Raw genomic sequence first — 17,043 nt, 5'->3', positions numbered from 1 at the left:
TTCTTAATGATTGCCTGTCTGGCAGCTGATGAGAGTATTTTCCTTCCGCACTTAGGGAAAGTCTTATCCAAAGCCCAGTGAAAGGGGTGAGAGTCTTTTAAAATACTGTGTCTTTGGATCCAAACCAAAGACAAAGATTTGTCTCCCAGATTGCAGCCTATCAATGCAGCCTCAGCCTAATGCTTTGAAGCACAGATGAGGTCGTGAAGAGATTTTTGTGGTGGTTGTTGCCCAAGCAGGATATTTCTGAAAATAACTCTGAAATGCATACCCCTTACGGGATGGGTAAGGTGGTTTTTGACTTGTGACCATGCAGTATTGTGTATTGATCTTCTTACATCATTCACTTCCTGATGGTACTTGTACTACATTAAAATTAAAATAATGAAGTGTATCTACTATTGTGTAACTGCACCAATAGAATATCTGTGTTTCATTTATAGATACTTGCCAGCAGCTGATGTGGCATGTAGATTAGTAACAGCAGTACCAAAATAATTGAAATATCTTGAAAATCATGCATTTTGTTGTGTTTTCTTCTCAGGGACCATATCTGTGAACACACTACGTACACCATATACTGCACCAGGGGAAAGTGAAATCCTTGATTTGGATGATGACTTGTATCTTGGAGGCTTACCAGAAAATAAAGCAGGCCTCGTCTTCCCAACAGAGGTGTGGACAGCACTTCTCAATTATGGATACGTCGGCTGCATAAGAGATTTATTTATTGATGGTCAAAGCAAAGATATCCGACAGATGGCTGAAATTCAAAGTACAGCTGGAGTAAAACCCTCATGCTCGAGAGAAACTGCAAAACCTTGCCTTAGCAACCCCTGTAAAAACAATGGTGTATGCAGGGATGGGTGGAACAGATATGTTTGTGATTGCTCTGGTACAGGATACCTTGGCAGATCATGTGAAAGAGGTAGGTTCCATGCAATGGCTGCATTTCTATATTATGAAATCCTTCACAATGATTAAAACCGGTAAAATATCATTAACTTTTCATGAGATGGAGACCTGCTCTAGACTGAAAAAAGCAGCTCTAGAGGAAAGGTCTTACACGCATTTCTAAGATGCATGAAGAAGTCTTAGTTGACTATGACGCAGAGGCAGTACTAATGAATGTCTGTTACAAAATGTCTCCTTTTGTGTCTCATCACATATTGCCGACTTCTCAAAAGTTTTATGAAAGCAATTTCCATTATTACGGCATTACTAAATGGTCACATTCCAGTTCCACACTGAAGTCTTGTTCTCTGTCTATTTATGTCAATACCACTGTGTAATTTAACTTACTTTTGCATTCCCCAGTATCCCTTAAATCCATGGCCACAACTTCAACCATGAGTCATAGTAAAAGAATCAGTGTAGGAATCCATATTTCTTAACTTTTTTTTGATGATCATAGTACTCAAGGAGACAGATTCTACTTACCTTGTGTTACTGTTTATCCCTCTTGGCCAGAAAAGGTAAGTGTAAAATTGATAAGCCCCATTTATTTAATTGAAAAGGTTGATTGGAGCCAGGAAGATAGATGTTGATGTTAGTTTATAGGAAGAAAACTGTAATGTGCTTAAAATTACAGAGTACACTCATAAAATACTTCAATATAAGTAGCATCTTAGGTGTTTGTTTTTATTCTCATTGGAATAGATAATGTTTCAGTGCCCAGAGTCATGGGCTTTTTTCCTCTTGCAACTGACACTGTACAGTTTCTCATCAAGCTGAAATATAAATCTGAAGTTTATTGGCTGGGAATGTTAGTTCTCCCCATCTAGTTTGATTCATTGTTCTGGTTAGTAAGATGAAACAAAAATGTGTTCTAAAACATACATCAGGTCTTAATTTCTTAAGTTGTACATAAATAAATGTGCATTTGTGTAGAATGAATACCATCACGTTATTGGCATGTGCACATGGATTCTCTGTTTCTTCTGTTTTTTCTGATTTCTCTCTTTTTTTTTTTTTAATATAGAGATGCCTTTGGCTTATGAGCAGTTATTCTGAGATCTCCAGATTGTTCTGTTAGTGGTGGAGTGAAGCTGGCAGAGGGCATAACTGAGCTGCCTGATGCATTACAAGAGCCTTCAGTTAAACATGTCTGGTGTACCACCCTGTGGCAAATGTCTGCTATTACAGATGGCAGAAATAAAAATAGGGTTTGCATTCTTTCCATTTGGGAGCTAGGAAACGTGTGTTAAAAAGAAAACCACACACACATCTGCACAGAACTTCAAAGCAGGCTTCATCATAGCCTGTTTCATAAATATATTTGACAGGTGGTTATATTTATATAGAAACCTTTGTCTTTTTTGTTTTCAATACTTTTATTTTCGACCATCTTGGACTGCAGAGCTTGATTTTTCCAGTGTATTCTCCCAGTGGGAGCGGTGTGATACTATGCTGGCAGTGTTGATTTCTCTACAGTGGTATTTGGTTCTTGTCCAACAGATCTATGTGCAGCAGTTCAGACATTAGGGGATCATTTCCTGCTCTTGGGCTTCCCTCTCCAGAGGAAACTACACTGAAAGGAGATGTCTTTTTAGGAATATTCATATCCCAAATGGTCATGCATTAATAAGACTATAGCTTTCAGGATTCTGAAAGTGATGATTCTGTTGGCATCCTACCACACAAAGTAGTTACGGCTACTACCCATATGAAGTGACTGATACACTTTTATATTTGGTGCTATAAGCAATATGATTCTAGTTGTTCAAACTAATTTACATAAAATAGGAACATGTTCTTTTCAACAAGCAATACAGTTTCACAAAGAAGAGAAAACAATAAAAAGAGACTAAAATATTGGAGATTAAACTGGACTGTTTAACTTAATGTTAAGTGATTAAGGTATCTTTAGTAAACAAGTGTTTAGCTACTTTTTAGCATCATCCTTTATTTTTCATGCTGCTTCCCCTAAAATAGGAGTACTAATGTCCATATGTGGATGTACAGTACATTATCTAAAATAATTTTAGGCAGGTTATCAGTGCACAAAACACATGAAAGACAACTCAGTTCTATTTTTATTTCAGTATACTTAATGGGTTTATTTATATCCATGTGCTTTTTATCCTGTTGCAAGTTATTCTTGATTTTATTTTTGATTTTCAGTAAGGTTAAACATCAGTATAATCTGTAGATTGGCTTTAGTGCATTATGGAAACTACAGCAGATGGACGGACAGATGTCACAGCAATATAATTTGTCTTTATCTTACTCTAGTTGTGGATCACAGTATATGATTGCCTCTGCACAGCCTTTTACAGGCGTACATGTTTGGATGGCTATGAATAATGCACAGGAGTAAATTCATCAAACAATGAGAAGAAAAAGTAGGCAGGCAAAGATTTATCAAAGTGACATTTTGGAGGGGAAAATGTATTTATTCATAATTTGCGTATGTATGAACATGCACACACACATATACAAGAAATAAAGAAATAGAACTTTTGTTCCTTGCATTCTCTGGATGCATTAAAATCTAAAAAAAATACAGGTGATGTGATGTTAGATGCTAGAAGAATCCTGTGTTCAGAATATTATAGTAACTCTATCTCTGATTTAACGTACTGGTTTTGTGTATTTAAGTTTTAGCAGCTTTACAGTGTGGCTTAGGACCTCGTTCCTGAAATAATACCAGTGTAGAAACTGGGAGGAATAATTTTGGCTTCTGTTCACTTATTATCTAGTAATTAATTGCATATAAAGAATGTATTCCATCAGATAGATGGAAAGTTTCCTCGTGGTTCACCAAGGCTGTAGCTTTGAGCCTGGATGGACTGATGTAGCTACTGGTAAATGAAAGGGCTCACAAAGCAAACCTGAACACTTGGTCACTCATGATCCAAATCGTTCCCATACTTCTGGCATGGCCTTGGTCTATACCCTCTGTCACCTTTTGGGCAAAGCTTGTGTGGGAGACAGTGGGAACAGAGGGTAATTTTATGCTTATGGTTCTGTGGGATTCAGCACAGTCCTTGTATTTGTTGCAGACACTTTGAAACTGAAAAAGCAGAAAGAAATTAGTAATTATGTTTTGGGGATTTCAGAGACACCACAAGGGGTCCAGAGAAAGCAAGAACCTATTGTATTTGTTAAAATACATGCAGTAAGCGTCTGTACCTACCAAGCAGCCTGTTGTTAAAAACAATACAAACTTGACTGCAAAACTGATAAGGTGTATCATTGAAATTCAGGTGGCTGCTCCATACTACTTTCACTTTAAATTAGCCATGAATTGAAGAAAAGCATCTGGTCACAAAATTGTTTCTCTCTATAAATACTCATGTGAGCTTTTCTGAGGGTAGAAACAGATGTAGGAAAGTCTCTGAAAGATTAGGAGCCTCAGTCCTTCAGCAGTCTAGGCAAACCCAGCCCAAGTGACAATTAAGGTCCTGAATCCTCTTGTATAAGCATTAGTTGTGTGCCCCTGGTGATAGACACAGCACTGATGGAGGTAGGTAGTATATATCCAGGAAGGAAGAGTATCCAGCCCTGGAGGTTTTAATCAGAAAAAAAATTGAAGGAAAAAATGAAGAGGGGAACCAAACTCTTCAGTGGCTCTTCAGTTTTTGGTCTGTTGGGTGTTTTGCTTGGTTGGTTTTTAGCACAGAAGCAGCAATGGGTTTTAATTATCATGTTTATACAAATACCAAAGCAAGAATCTATAAAATATTTTATCAGTCTCGGAATTACATCTTCATGTTTATTTCTTGTTAATAACTGCATGCACTGATTTGCTGCCACAGAAAATTGCCAGTGAAGTTTTGTAAGGATTTTCTGCTATTTTTCTTTTCAATGCTGTGCTTCCAGCACTGAAGTGGTAGTAAAATTATTAATCCCTGCTGTGCAAACTCTGATTTTTTTAATGAATAGCACATTCTGAGTTAAACTTATAGTCTGTTAGCATGTAATCTAATAATTAAGAGGAAGCTAAGCAAGGGAAAATAGACCTTCTGACAACAGTTATGTGACAACAGTTAACAGTGTAGATCTCCAAGAAAGATGAGACATGTATCACTTTGGATTTAGTTGGTCCAAAGCAAAAAAAAAGCCAACAAAGTAAAAGTTAGATGCAATTTAGCTTTTAGCCAAGCTGTTCCTTCAAGGTTTGCATTGGTGGTGTAACCACATTGCCTCTCCTCATTCAGATCACCATCTTACTGACCAGGCCTTGCAAAGTAACAGTCCATTCTGCACAACTGAAGTAACTGCAGGAAAAAGTTCATGGAGTTTTTAGAAAGTTTAAACTGCTGGAAAAAGTGCCACAAACAATTGGAATAGTCTTTAGTTCTGAAAAAGTAAAACCAAGCTCTTTTTATTTCATCTTAAACTGTTATTTTCCTGCTGTTTTTCTTCCATTACTGTATTTCACCAAACACAATGATAGGCTAAGAAGGCATGGCAACAAAGATTTACAAGACAGACACCACATAAGAGGGAGCTCCTTGTGCTGACAGAGGTCTTGTACATGTACTACTATATAGCTTCTGGCCCACAGAACATGGAAATTGCAGAGTTGAAAGCAATTCTGAGCCAAATGGAAGAGCTGCTGAGTTGAACAGATGATTCACATGGCAAAATCCAGCTTGCCATCTTGAGAGAGGATTGCAATATCAACAAAATATCATACAGCCTTCTTAGTGTAGCAGTCACCTATTCATGGTTTAACAGCAGAAAGTTTTCCTAACAACACTTGTATCAGCAGATTCATTTCAAACGAGTAAACTGAGCACAGTTGTGTGTTTTATTTTAGGCATAAAGTAGTGTCTCCAGTCTTTGTTTATGGCTCTCAGCAGTGCTAAGTTGTCTTTGATAAAATCATCCCTGCTTCCTGCCAGTTTTATAGGGGTTTGTTTGTGGTGTTTTTTTTCCTGCGATACCTTTGTATTTAGAAAGCTTGTGACTTGGTGCTTCCCATAATGATAGAAGCTAGTTGACATGAGGGGGTTTTCTCCTTGCCCCAGAGCTGTTAAGTCATTTGATCTTCTGTTCAGTCTCCTTGGTCTGTTCTTGGAACATCTGTTTCCAAAATGACTGGCACAGGATGGCTTAGGACGATTGAGTATCTAATCACATCAGGTCTGTTCACTGTGATGTTAAATACTCACAGGTCATCTCTGATTAAATTGAGAAAGTTCCCTCTCTCCTTTTTCTGTAACTTTCTAAAGGACTGAATAATTGTAGGAAAGCCAGCAAGCAGTACCCATGCTGATTCTGACAGCTTTGTTTTACATTATTGTAATTTAATAATTTAGCAACAGACCTGTCTAGAGTTACTGAATATTGTTCATTCTATGGAATCTGAATTTGCCCAGTTTATAAATCCCTTGAATAGTATTAATGTGTCTTTTTTAGATACTTTTTGTTTTCTCTCACATTAGCGTGGACTCCGATTGCTCAAATCATGTTTACCTTGGGAAAGGTCTTGGGAGGTTTTAATGCACAGACTGATCAGCTTAGATGTAGGAATGAATTATAAGCCCTGGCTCTCCCCCCTCAATTTCCCCCCCTCCCCCCAAGAAAAAAAAAGCCTAACCCAAAACAACCACAAAAAAAACCCCACAAAACCAAACCAACCAACCAACCAACAAAACACCACAAACCAAAACAACCCAAAACCCTGAGAAAAAAAAAACAACACACAAACCAAAAACCAAACCAACCCCAAACAAAAAACAACAAACACAACCCAAAACTGAGCAAAGCCAAATTGCCTCCCCCTGAAACTTCATTGACTTAAGATCTCTTAAGAATGTGGTGAGAATTAAGCATTTGGTGTCCTTCACTGAAAAATTTTCACTTTAGAACATGCAGAAAACATTATTACCTGCATGCTTAGAAGTCACCAAACCTGTGAATGTGTTCTAACCTGTTCAATCTAACGACTTTCATGCCAGTATTAGTAATCCCTGTTTTCTTCAAATTTGTATTGGGGAAGGCTGGAATTATTAATGAATGTACCATCTATCATTTTTGTCTCCAGTATGCTCACAGAGATACAGTGGAACATCTTGTCCTTCCACAGACCATGTAGGCTGGAAGCCTTGAAGAGCTGATTAATCTTTAACAGTATACAAGATAGGGAACAAAAAAAGTTTTGACAAGCTGTCATAAAGTATTGGTGTTTAAAAAGAAAAAAAAAAGCTGTTTTAGTTGTGATACTGGTTAATAATAGTATGAGGATATCAGGCCCGGAGAATATTATTGCATGTGGGACCACAATACACCTTTGCTGTTAGATAACTCTGAGATACTGCAGCAAACTCAAGTACACAGAAGCTGTCCGTAGGTGTTCTCTGCTGTCCCTGCTTGTTGTTGCTTATTTGGGCAAGTAACTGGTATTATTTTCAGCGAGTTGAGGTGCCCTCAGGGTTGCCTGTTTTTCTAAGAAAGATTCCATAATATCCTGTTTAGATCTCACTTAATACTTCAGCTCTTCCCAAGATTGAGAGGTTTTGTGTGGGTTTAGGAATATAGAAGACACATGGAATAAGTGAATTAGTGGTAAGTGAACAATCAGATGTTCATAAAGCAGGCATGTTAAGATACTATGGTTTGCCTTTCATGTGGTGGTTTTAGTTATGTAGTATGGTTTGTTGTATATGTTATTGGGGAGCCTACTGACTCTTAGCTTGTCGCTGCTTCTTCCACCGTGATGTGCCACTGTCAGTGAGCCTAAGACCCAATTCCAAAGGCTGTGTTGATTAACTGGCTTCAATGCTTCATCCTCCTGCAAAAAAAAAAGTACTTCTTAGTACATTTAGGAAATACATGTGTCCTTTGCTTTCTAGGAACAGAAATCCAGACTTTTTGCTATATTGCTGGTAACTGCTCGTTACCAGCCTGGAGGCTTGTGGCTGGTTGCTCTGGGATCTAACAGGCTGTGACCACTCTGTGCCAAATGCCAGAACTGCTCGCTGTGGGGGTTTCCTGTGATGTCTAAGACTGACAGTTATTTGCTTAACTCAGGAGTTTGAAGATCTTGCCCTCAGTGTGCCAAGTCCAGGCTTGATCCTAATGTTGAAGCTGTCATGTTTGTGCAGGTGTTTTTGTTTCTACTGTGTTGCAGTCATGGTGGTCATGAAGCAATCTGTGCTCCATCTACACCATGCTGGGGGTAGTTACCCATTTCATGTGGCTTTTTGCTAACTGGATGGTCAGTGTAACTAGTAGTAGCAATGCTGATAGAATCATAGAGTTACAGAATGATTTGGATTGGAAGGGACCTTGAAGATCATCTAGTTCCAACCACCCAAAGTACCCTAAGGTAATTATCTTGGTGGATGATGGTCATGATAGGACCTTTTAATAGGCTATAAATTTTGTCTGACTATTTTTTACTGAATTTGACCTATTTTGAGTAGTGTAGGCCTAGCCTTGCAAGCACTTTTTTCATGTGTGTTTTTACCCATCTGCTTGAAGATGCCTACATGACTGGCTCATGCATTAAAGAGCAATTTAGATTCTTTGAAAAGCACCAGAATAATGCACTTAAACACAAAAAACAAATAAAACCAACACCCTGAAAACCGAAACCAAACCCCAAACCCCATGAAATAAAACCCAAACCAGAACCTAACAAACCCCAAACAACTTTGCTTATGTTTCCCAGTAACAGTGATACGTAACACGTAATTTTTCTGTGTCATACCAAGTGAAGATATATTTATTGTGTTCTCTTTGAGCGGTTTCTGAAAATATAATTCTTTAATAAATGGTTTTCTCCTTTATGTTTGCAGAGGCAACAATTTTGAGCTACGATGGAAGTATGTTTATGAAAATACAGCTCCCTGTTGTGATGCATACAGAGGCCGAAGATGTTTCTTTACGGTTCAGGTCTCAGCGAGCTTATGGCATTTTAATGGCAACCACATCTAGGGAATCTGCTGATACCCTTCGCTTAGAGTTGGATGCAGGACGAGTTAAGCTAACGGTCAACCTAGGTAACAAATTCTTGCTCCAAGAAATTAACATTTTCTTTACATTTTTCTTTTTGCTTGCAAACATTTCTGAAACAGCCTGTTTTAACATTCAAAGTAAACTGAAATGATATATAAGCACATGTCAATGCAACATTTGTGTATGTACATACACACACAAATACATGTCCATTATTATACTTTCATTTGTTTTCTTTTGCATTTTTGTGTTCTTTATATAGTTTAACATAATCATCACAATATTTTTGTACTATTGTGTATCCTAAAAAGAGGAGATTGGTTCATCAGTGGTATATTGGAGCTAAATCATTATACTTTATTGTGGAAGGTTGGTCTCCCTCTACAACTTCTTCACAGGAGCACTTCTACTTTTTAAATGTGCAAGTAGGAGCAACATGCGTAGGTCAGGTCAGTTTAACTTCCACCAGTTAATGTACAACATGCAAATGTATCAAAGAATAATGGAGTGATTTGGGTTGGAAGGGATCTTAAAGCTCATCTAGTTCCAAATCCCTGCCATGAGCAGGAACACCTTTCACTAGACCCCTCCAGCCTGGCCTTGAACACTGCCAGGGATGGGGCAGCCACAGCTTCTTTGGGCACCCTGTGTCAGCGCCTCAGCACCCTCACATGGAATAGTTTTTAGTTTAAAAACTGAAAATGTTGTCGTTAGATATTCCCACTGATGGATTTCTTGGTCTCCTCTTTTTAGGTGTCAAATCTACAGTAAGTCCATCTCCTCTTTCTTAAACAATTCTGTAGTGGTGTTTCTGTAGTATCGAACGATAACACAACCCTTCAATGCCCAAAGACTGCGGCCCTCAGCAAACAGCCGTGTGAACACAGGAGGCACAAGCCCTTTTACAGAAACATCCACCCCCCAAAAAAAACAAACACCAAACCAAAAATTGATTTCGTAGTCTGAAATATGATGGTTGAAATGGTAGAGTGTGGGTTTTCTTTAGTTAAAAAAGAAAATTATAAGTAAATAAAAGCACTTCTTCTGTGCTTAAAGTCCCAGTCAGGACCTAAAAGAGAACAGAAATACATTCAGGAAAATGCATATTATATGCAGTCATTCCCAACATGGAATTCTGGTTTTAAAGGGAATTAGGTATTTTGTCTTAATTGCAGATAAAGTGATTTCCAGAAAGGAAGGTGAGGAAATAATCACCTTATTCTTCATTCCTTAAAAGGGTTTCTTACTGAACTACTGTCCTGGTGTTTAGATCTGGGAAGGGAGAAGCAGTGCAGGGTGTCCATGTTGACTCCTCTCTTCCAGACCCCAGAGTGCTGAGCCCGAGCCAGGCTCCCACGGGTGATGGCTCTGAATCCCTGTCCCACAGGAGCACTTTCTGTAAAAGGGGATGTGCAGGTCCTGGTCCCTGGCTGTTTGCCACCACTTTTCTGATGCGGTTGACGACACATGACAAACTCAGCTATATGGAAACAAAATCTAGGTTTGATGGTATATATGTTCCTCAAAGGTGTAAGCTAGGAGTAGCTCTACAAACCAAGCAGCATGGCATAGAGTATTTTTTTTAGTGTAATAAGTGCAGGTAGCCCAGTAGAGGATGCTGCTATAGATCAGGTCATTCTCTTTATAAAGTAACCTCCACCCTCTGTCAGCTTTTGCCTCCTTCTGTAGTTCAAAGAAGTGACTAAATCTGTGGCCAAACAATATTGATTCCTCCTCCAGTACTTCCTTTTGTTTTTTTCTTTTTCTTTCCTTTCCTTTCTTTTTTTTTCCAGGCAGAGGAATAACCTGAAAGTAGTCAGGATCCTCTAGTTAAGCAGTGTCTAGTCATCATTTCCTGTATATTAATTTAGTTTTAAATGTAGTCACTGTTCATTCCTTACGTCTATACAATAAGAAAATATATCTGCTCAAAACCTAACTTATAGGCCTGGGTGATGAGCTTTGTATTTTACTATGTAGGTTTGGATGATCAGCCTTTGAGGTATACTATACACAAGTTGTCCAAGATGTCTGGCTGTGGCCTGGCTTGCTCTAGGACCCATTGTGACGGAGCACTTTCTAATTACACTGAGAGAAATTACCTGTTCTTTCACAGATGGGGAGAAAGCTGCAGCCTGCCTCAGTTAAGCATCTTTGACATTTCATCCTGATTTTTGCACTTAGATTTGTCACCATGTAGCTTTGTTTGAAATTGGCCATTTTTACCCTATTTGTCGTTTTATATTTATCAAGATTTATCGCAGTATATCTGGGTTCTAACAGTATGTAAAGACTGATGATATGGAGTGGCCATATTTGCATGTGTCTGTCCCCGGAAGGGTGGACTGTGATTTTATTGGATGTCTGCAGCTATTACCTTGAAGGATAAATTTTCATTTTTCATCTATTCTTCCCCATCTAGACTGTATCAGGATTAACTGTAATTCCAGTAAGTGCCTATTCAAACTTTTTAAAATGTTATTCCACCATTATGAAATATGCAAACTAGCTGAAAAAGAATGTGGGCAGCTTGCAAGCACTTGATCATTTGTTAATGAAATGTGATGATTAATTATCCTTGTGTAAAAAGTCATCATATACTCTAGTGGGTATTTTTTTGTCCTTCCTATAGGACATAATTTTTAACTAGAACATTAAAAAAGAAAGCATTCTACAGGTTGTAAATGTACACAGAGGAAACGGTACCTGTAGTACTGCATTATTCTGGACAGGCTATTTTATTTATAGTAGCCATGGAATTTTTGACCCAGTGTTTCTGAGAAGCTGTCACCTATTTTCCCCTGCATCCTTGTTCAAGTTTTCTTGACTTTTTACCTCCAACTTGTGGTGAGACTGTTGGAACATGATTGTCCATATTACAAGAGTTTCTGTTTTGTAATCTTTCTAGACAATTAACTGTGCTTACTGGTTGCTTATAACACAGTTGATTTTGCTAAATCTTGTTTTATGGAAATATACTACATGACAAAAAGGATGTTATTATGAATAACCATATTTCTATGATGATTTTTTACACTTTGATTATGTAAGAAACCTTATATTGAACATTTTTTCTCTGTGATATGCATGTTTATGAAACAGAGGGAAACATTTGCCAGATGAATGGACTAAATTTTAACTTCTCTGATATTATTTGGATTAAGAGGCTATATTCTGAAAGGAGAAAAAGGACTGTGATTTTATTTTGAGTCTATGGAATTCCTGAATGGTGTCAACAAAGTTATTGATAGTAAGTATGGTAGATTTGAGTTTTGGGTTGGTTTTTCTTTCTTTTCCTAACAGGTTTTGCAGGCCAGAGAACTGACTTGATGCAAATAGAGACAAAGTTAAACAGCAAACTGCACAGGCTGTTTTCCTAAAAGACATTATTAACATAACATCCCATAATAGTTTTATAGTCCACAAAGAGAGAGCTGCAGTTATTCATAATGTGTCATCTGCTAATAGATTTTTCAAGTAATAACTTTGACAAGACAAAGTATACAAAAAATACAGTATTTGTATTAAAATGCAGAGTTTTCTTGGGTCAGGTTTTTGATCTAAACCAAACTTAAGTCCAGATACTGTTCAGTACAGTAAAGGAAATGCTTGTAGGTACCAAGGCGTAAACATAGCTTCTTTATATTAAAAAAAAAAAAGAAATAAAATTGTTCAGTTATAAAACTTAAGTATTCCATTTGCCAAAGATATTGCCAAAATGTACAAGAACATGAAAGATCTCAGCAACGTTTTTTGGGGCTGTCACAGGCCACTGTTTTTTTTTTCTCCTGATGATATCCCAGTTAGAAGATTTCGAAGTATAAGACAAGAAGCTTTTTGAACAGAAGTGTAATGGGTTTGCCTGCAGCTGGTAAATTCCTTTTTCCCTAGGAAAAGAAGTATTGCTTTTATCTTCACTTCCTGAATAAAATTAGAAAATCACACTGAAAAGGAAATTGCTAACATAGGGGGAAAAAATGGTTGTACAGCACAATAGGTCTTTTTTTTAATCCTTTTGGACCAAATGAGGTGTCATAAAACTAAATTAAAATGATTTGTAGATTCTATCTTTAAGCAAGTTTTGGATCGAAAGAAAACCTGCAACTACAGAGTAAGTAATAAGCCTCCAATTTGAGGATTGTAAACAGGAGAAATACATGGGCTGACTTGAATTAGTGGTTACTAGTTCTTCCTGGTCTCATACTGAAGCAGCATAACCTCTGTACAACATATCCTTGGTATGAAATACTCATGGGTTATTTTTCTTTACAGTTATATAGCCTTTTTGTTATTAGAAATGAGCTTTCATGATTAGTTCCGTCTCCCTTTGGTGCTTGTGTACTGAACAGGGGTTTCAGCTTTCGGTGTGGTAAGTACTTCAATGCTTTCTTATCAGTACTCACTGTAGTTTTTCTACAACCAGATGACATCTCATGAGTAATTTCTGTGTGTTAGTTTTTAGATCATGAAGAAATTACTGCTCTAAACAGTCTTAGAAATTTCTTGCTTATTAGACAGCATAATGGATTTTAGTGGATGGGAGACAATTCATTTGAAAGCAACAGCATCCAAGACTTGAGTCTTAATTTGCTAAACACTAAAACAGTTTAGTGCCTGTCTTATGGGGTGTACTGAGAGCTGGATGTACATCAGTCCTTGGTTTATGTTGATAGGAGTAAATCTGGGTTTCATGTTTGAGAAACTTTCTTCAGATTTTCCTGTTTCTGTTGCTTAGAATTTACTCATCTTAATATAATTTCAACTGTTGGGACTGAAATAATACATGTATTATAGCTAGACTGATAGCAGAGTTAGAGTCAGGATGAGGCTGTGATCTGGTTTGGATTTGGAGAGACAGCTTTAAGAAAACTGTAAAACCAAATGTGATGCTTGGCTTGAGAGAAGAAAAGGTAACTATGAATCTAAACACCTCAGTGCCTGCATTGAATTACAAACCTAGTGAATATAATGCTGTACCTCTTACTCCTGTTTTTCCTTGAGTGCAGCCTGAAACCTATCTTGTGCTCACTGCAGGTTTACTGACCAACTGTTGGCTGGTCAGAGCTGCGATCTTGTAGCAAATGACACTTCAGCTAAAGGTGAAGCCATAACAGTGTCCTGTGTTGCAGAAGAGGTGGCATTTTGTGTTTTTCTGTGTTTGAAATGCAGACACTTTCAAGGTTTCAGGATGTCAATCTGATGTCAGGTGGCTACTGAGCTTCTCTTATTAATGCTGTGACGGAGACTGCTCACTTCATGCCATTTTTATGGAACCAAGTCAAACTATTTAGTGCTAGGTTAGATTTTTATCTTTATAAAATGTTATACCACTAGAAACTCTGTCTGATGTCAGTTGGAAAATATCATTGCTTAAATGTTGCTTTTGTACATCCTTAAATCACTTCATTGTGTCCTTCAGATGTGCACGTTTACAAAACAAAATTGTCTGTCAGGCAGTGAAATAAATGGTTCTTCTAAACTGCAGATACATTGAGGCTGACATCAGGAGAAAGGGGAAATCTGATGTTATGAACAGAAACAGCTACTGTGGTTTCCATATTAGTTTTAATAGACTAAGGAATTAATTTAAAAATAAGACTGAAATGAAGGATGTTGATTCAAATAATGTGAATATGCAGCATTTCTTGGCACTATTCCTGTAAAAAGAACTGTATGTTAGTTGCTATACAGGCCTTAGATGTTACATACAAAACGGATAAGCTAATCCTGAAAAATTGCCTAAGGAGAAATGCTGAAAATAAAAAATAAATACATTTCCCCCCTTCAGAGAGGAAAATAATTGTTACAGTAAAAGTTAACTGTAGATTGTAAAGCATAAATTGTAAACATCCTGCAATGGTTTGGGTTGGAAGGGACATCTAATTCCAACTGCCTGCCGTAGGCATAAATACCAGTGAATCCTCTTGAACTGAATGTAATTTTTCACTCGGACTTCTTTGCGATGTAACTTCATCCCATAAAATTTGCATGGCAGATCGGTAACAGCTTGTGAATGAGTTATGAACAAATACAGGTGTGCTCTATTTCCATATTTCTCACTGCTGCAACGTTAAGGGCCCTATCTTGACTTAAATTATCTTTTTGCCCAGTTTTAATGTTCCCAAAACACTAATGTCTGAAAAATTCCAGATACCTGTAACGCAGAGACTGCTGGGCTTTATGTGCAATATACTTTTTTCACAGGCATGTGCAGTCTTACCTGGGTTTTCATCTTTTGTGGGGTTTTTTGCATTGGTATAGTTTCTGAAAATAAATTGTCCATGTTTTCATATGAGTCAGCAGAGTAGGCTCGTAGGATTTTTATCAATTGATACATTATGCAAATAATAAGGTTAACTGCTAACTGGTAAATAGCTGTCTTTCATTTCTGAATGGGGTACTTTTGTTCCATATAGTAAGATGGGGGCTAATAGCTTTTTTCAAATGCTGCTGTGAAAGATGGGTCAACTAGTAGCACAGGATCGATTTAGGTCAGTTCTCTGGTACACAGTTTAGTTTCCATAGGCAATAATTCCTAGAGTAATCCCACAGAATTCAGTTATACTCAAATATAGGACTGTCAGAATAAATGAGTAAGAATTGCAGAATGTGATGAAGCAGGGAGCAGAGACTACTGGGGCAGTGTATGTGTATGCTGTTCCTCAGGGAATGCATTGACCAGCTTTGCTGGCTGGGTTGCCACCTTTCCAAATTAGTAATGATTTCCTGGACTCTGAGGCTTTTCCTTCCAGTGAAGTACCCTTTCTGCTTAGGTTTTCATCCATTCTCTAGATCCCCTATTTCCCCCCTCCCCCCCTTTCCCCCCCTATTTTATTTTCTCACTCAGTTTCATTTCTCTGTTGTTTCCTCTAATCCCCAATCTGTTTTCCTTGTTTTCTGTATTGTTACTTTAAAAACATTACTATTCTGCAGATGTGCACATTAAAGATGATTAAATTAACTTACTCTGTTTGGAATCTGTAACACCTCTTAGTGAAGTGTTTTTTTCCTTGTCAATGTATCCTACAAATCAAGAGCATGATAAGGAAATATGTCAGATTATTGGTAAATAACAGGGGAATTGTATGTGTTGAAGAATCAAGTAGTGTTTGATTACAATGTATTTTGACTTTGCACATAGATTTTAAGTGCAGAAAAGCTGAAATGAAGACTGTGTGTCCTTTTGAAAACTACTGCTTGAAGAAGTGCAGTTTGTTGAAAGTCTACAGTCTTCAGCTGGGATCTGATGGAGGTTGTGAACTTCAGGGTGATGAGCAAATCACTAATCCATTTTGAAGTATTATCTTCTAGCTCTTTAGTGAAAAGAATTCTTAGAATATATTCTTTGTCCTGTTTTGTTGTTAGCAGAAGAAAATTGTTAAAATGATACAATATTGTAGCTGCCATCCAATGTAAGATTTTGTATTTGGCCTGTTTTCTTACATAAAATCCTTATGAACTGTGAGGTGTTTTGATCTTGTTCTCATTCAGAGTGGCTTTTGGCCTTCTAAAACTGTGTCAGAGAGCTTTACTGTAGAGGATACACAGCAAATGAGCAGGGTGCTTGCGCTGCAAGCTCAGTCAAGAACTCTCTGGGGAGTGAAGTTTGAAATAACTATAACTAATTATTTTAAAACTTTGGCTGTACTTTGCAGATTTAGAACATGGGCTGATAGGATTCCTTCTTGTTCAACAATAGTACTTAAAGACCCTTTCTCCCATGATTTCCTGAAAAACAGGGTCTGCTGTTGTGCACCAGAACTCAAAACTTATATGGCCCTTTTTAATCAAGTTCTGTTTACAGTCTACTAGTTAATAGAAACCATGATTTGAATCTAATCATAGGCAGATGCAATAGAAAGACATATAAAAAAAGGAAAGCTGCTTCCCTATTCAGAGTCCCTCACTGGAGTCCTTAGTACTTAGTCCTGAAGCTGAACTAATACCATCCTATATCTTGTTTCAGGCACTCTGTTGTGAAGCAAGGTTGAAAACAGCAAGGCTGGGGAGAAGAGTTCAGGTTTGAAAGCAAAATAGCCTGTGTAAGCATAATCAAAAGGATTAAAGTAGTAAAGAGAGAACCCTTAATTTATTCTGTACAGCCACAGAAGCCAGTTAGGAGAGATCCTT

The 17,043-nt window shown here is 37.5% G+C and overlaps 1 protein-coding gene across 20 annotated transcripts in view; it reads left to right on the top strand.

The window, feature by feature from the left end:
* The window catches only part of NRXN1 (neurexin 1), a 678,674-nt gene that overhangs the window by 268,634 nt on the left and 392,997 nt on the right, over positions 1 to 17,043 (top strand). For 13 of the 20 annotated variants that reach the window (XM_034060534.1, XM_034060539.1, XM_034060537.1 and 10 more), the window contains 3 exons: positions 545 to 928; positions 8,754 to 8,957; positions 11,336 to 11,362. In XM_034060534.1, coding sequence (XP_033916425.1) covers positions 545 to 928; positions 8,754 to 8,957; positions 11,336 to 11,362 — 615 coding nt within the window. The remainder of the gene's footprint in view (positions 1 to 544; positions 929 to 8,753; positions 8,958 to 11,335; positions 11,363 to 17,043) is intronic. The other 7 variants (XM_034060547.1, XM_034060546.1, XM_034060544.1 and 4 more) reach the window with 1 other exon arrangement.

This window comes from Melopsittacus undulatus, chromosome 3, assembly GCF_012275295.1.
Source record: "Melopsittacus undulatus isolate bMelUnd1 chromosome 3, bMelUnd1.mat.Z, whole genome shotgun sequence".
Lineage (NCBI taxonomy): Eukaryota > Metazoa > Chordata > Aves > Psittaciformes > Psittaculidae > Melopsittacus > Melopsittacus undulatus.
This window is presented reverse-complemented; position numbering and strand designations above follow the sequence as displayed.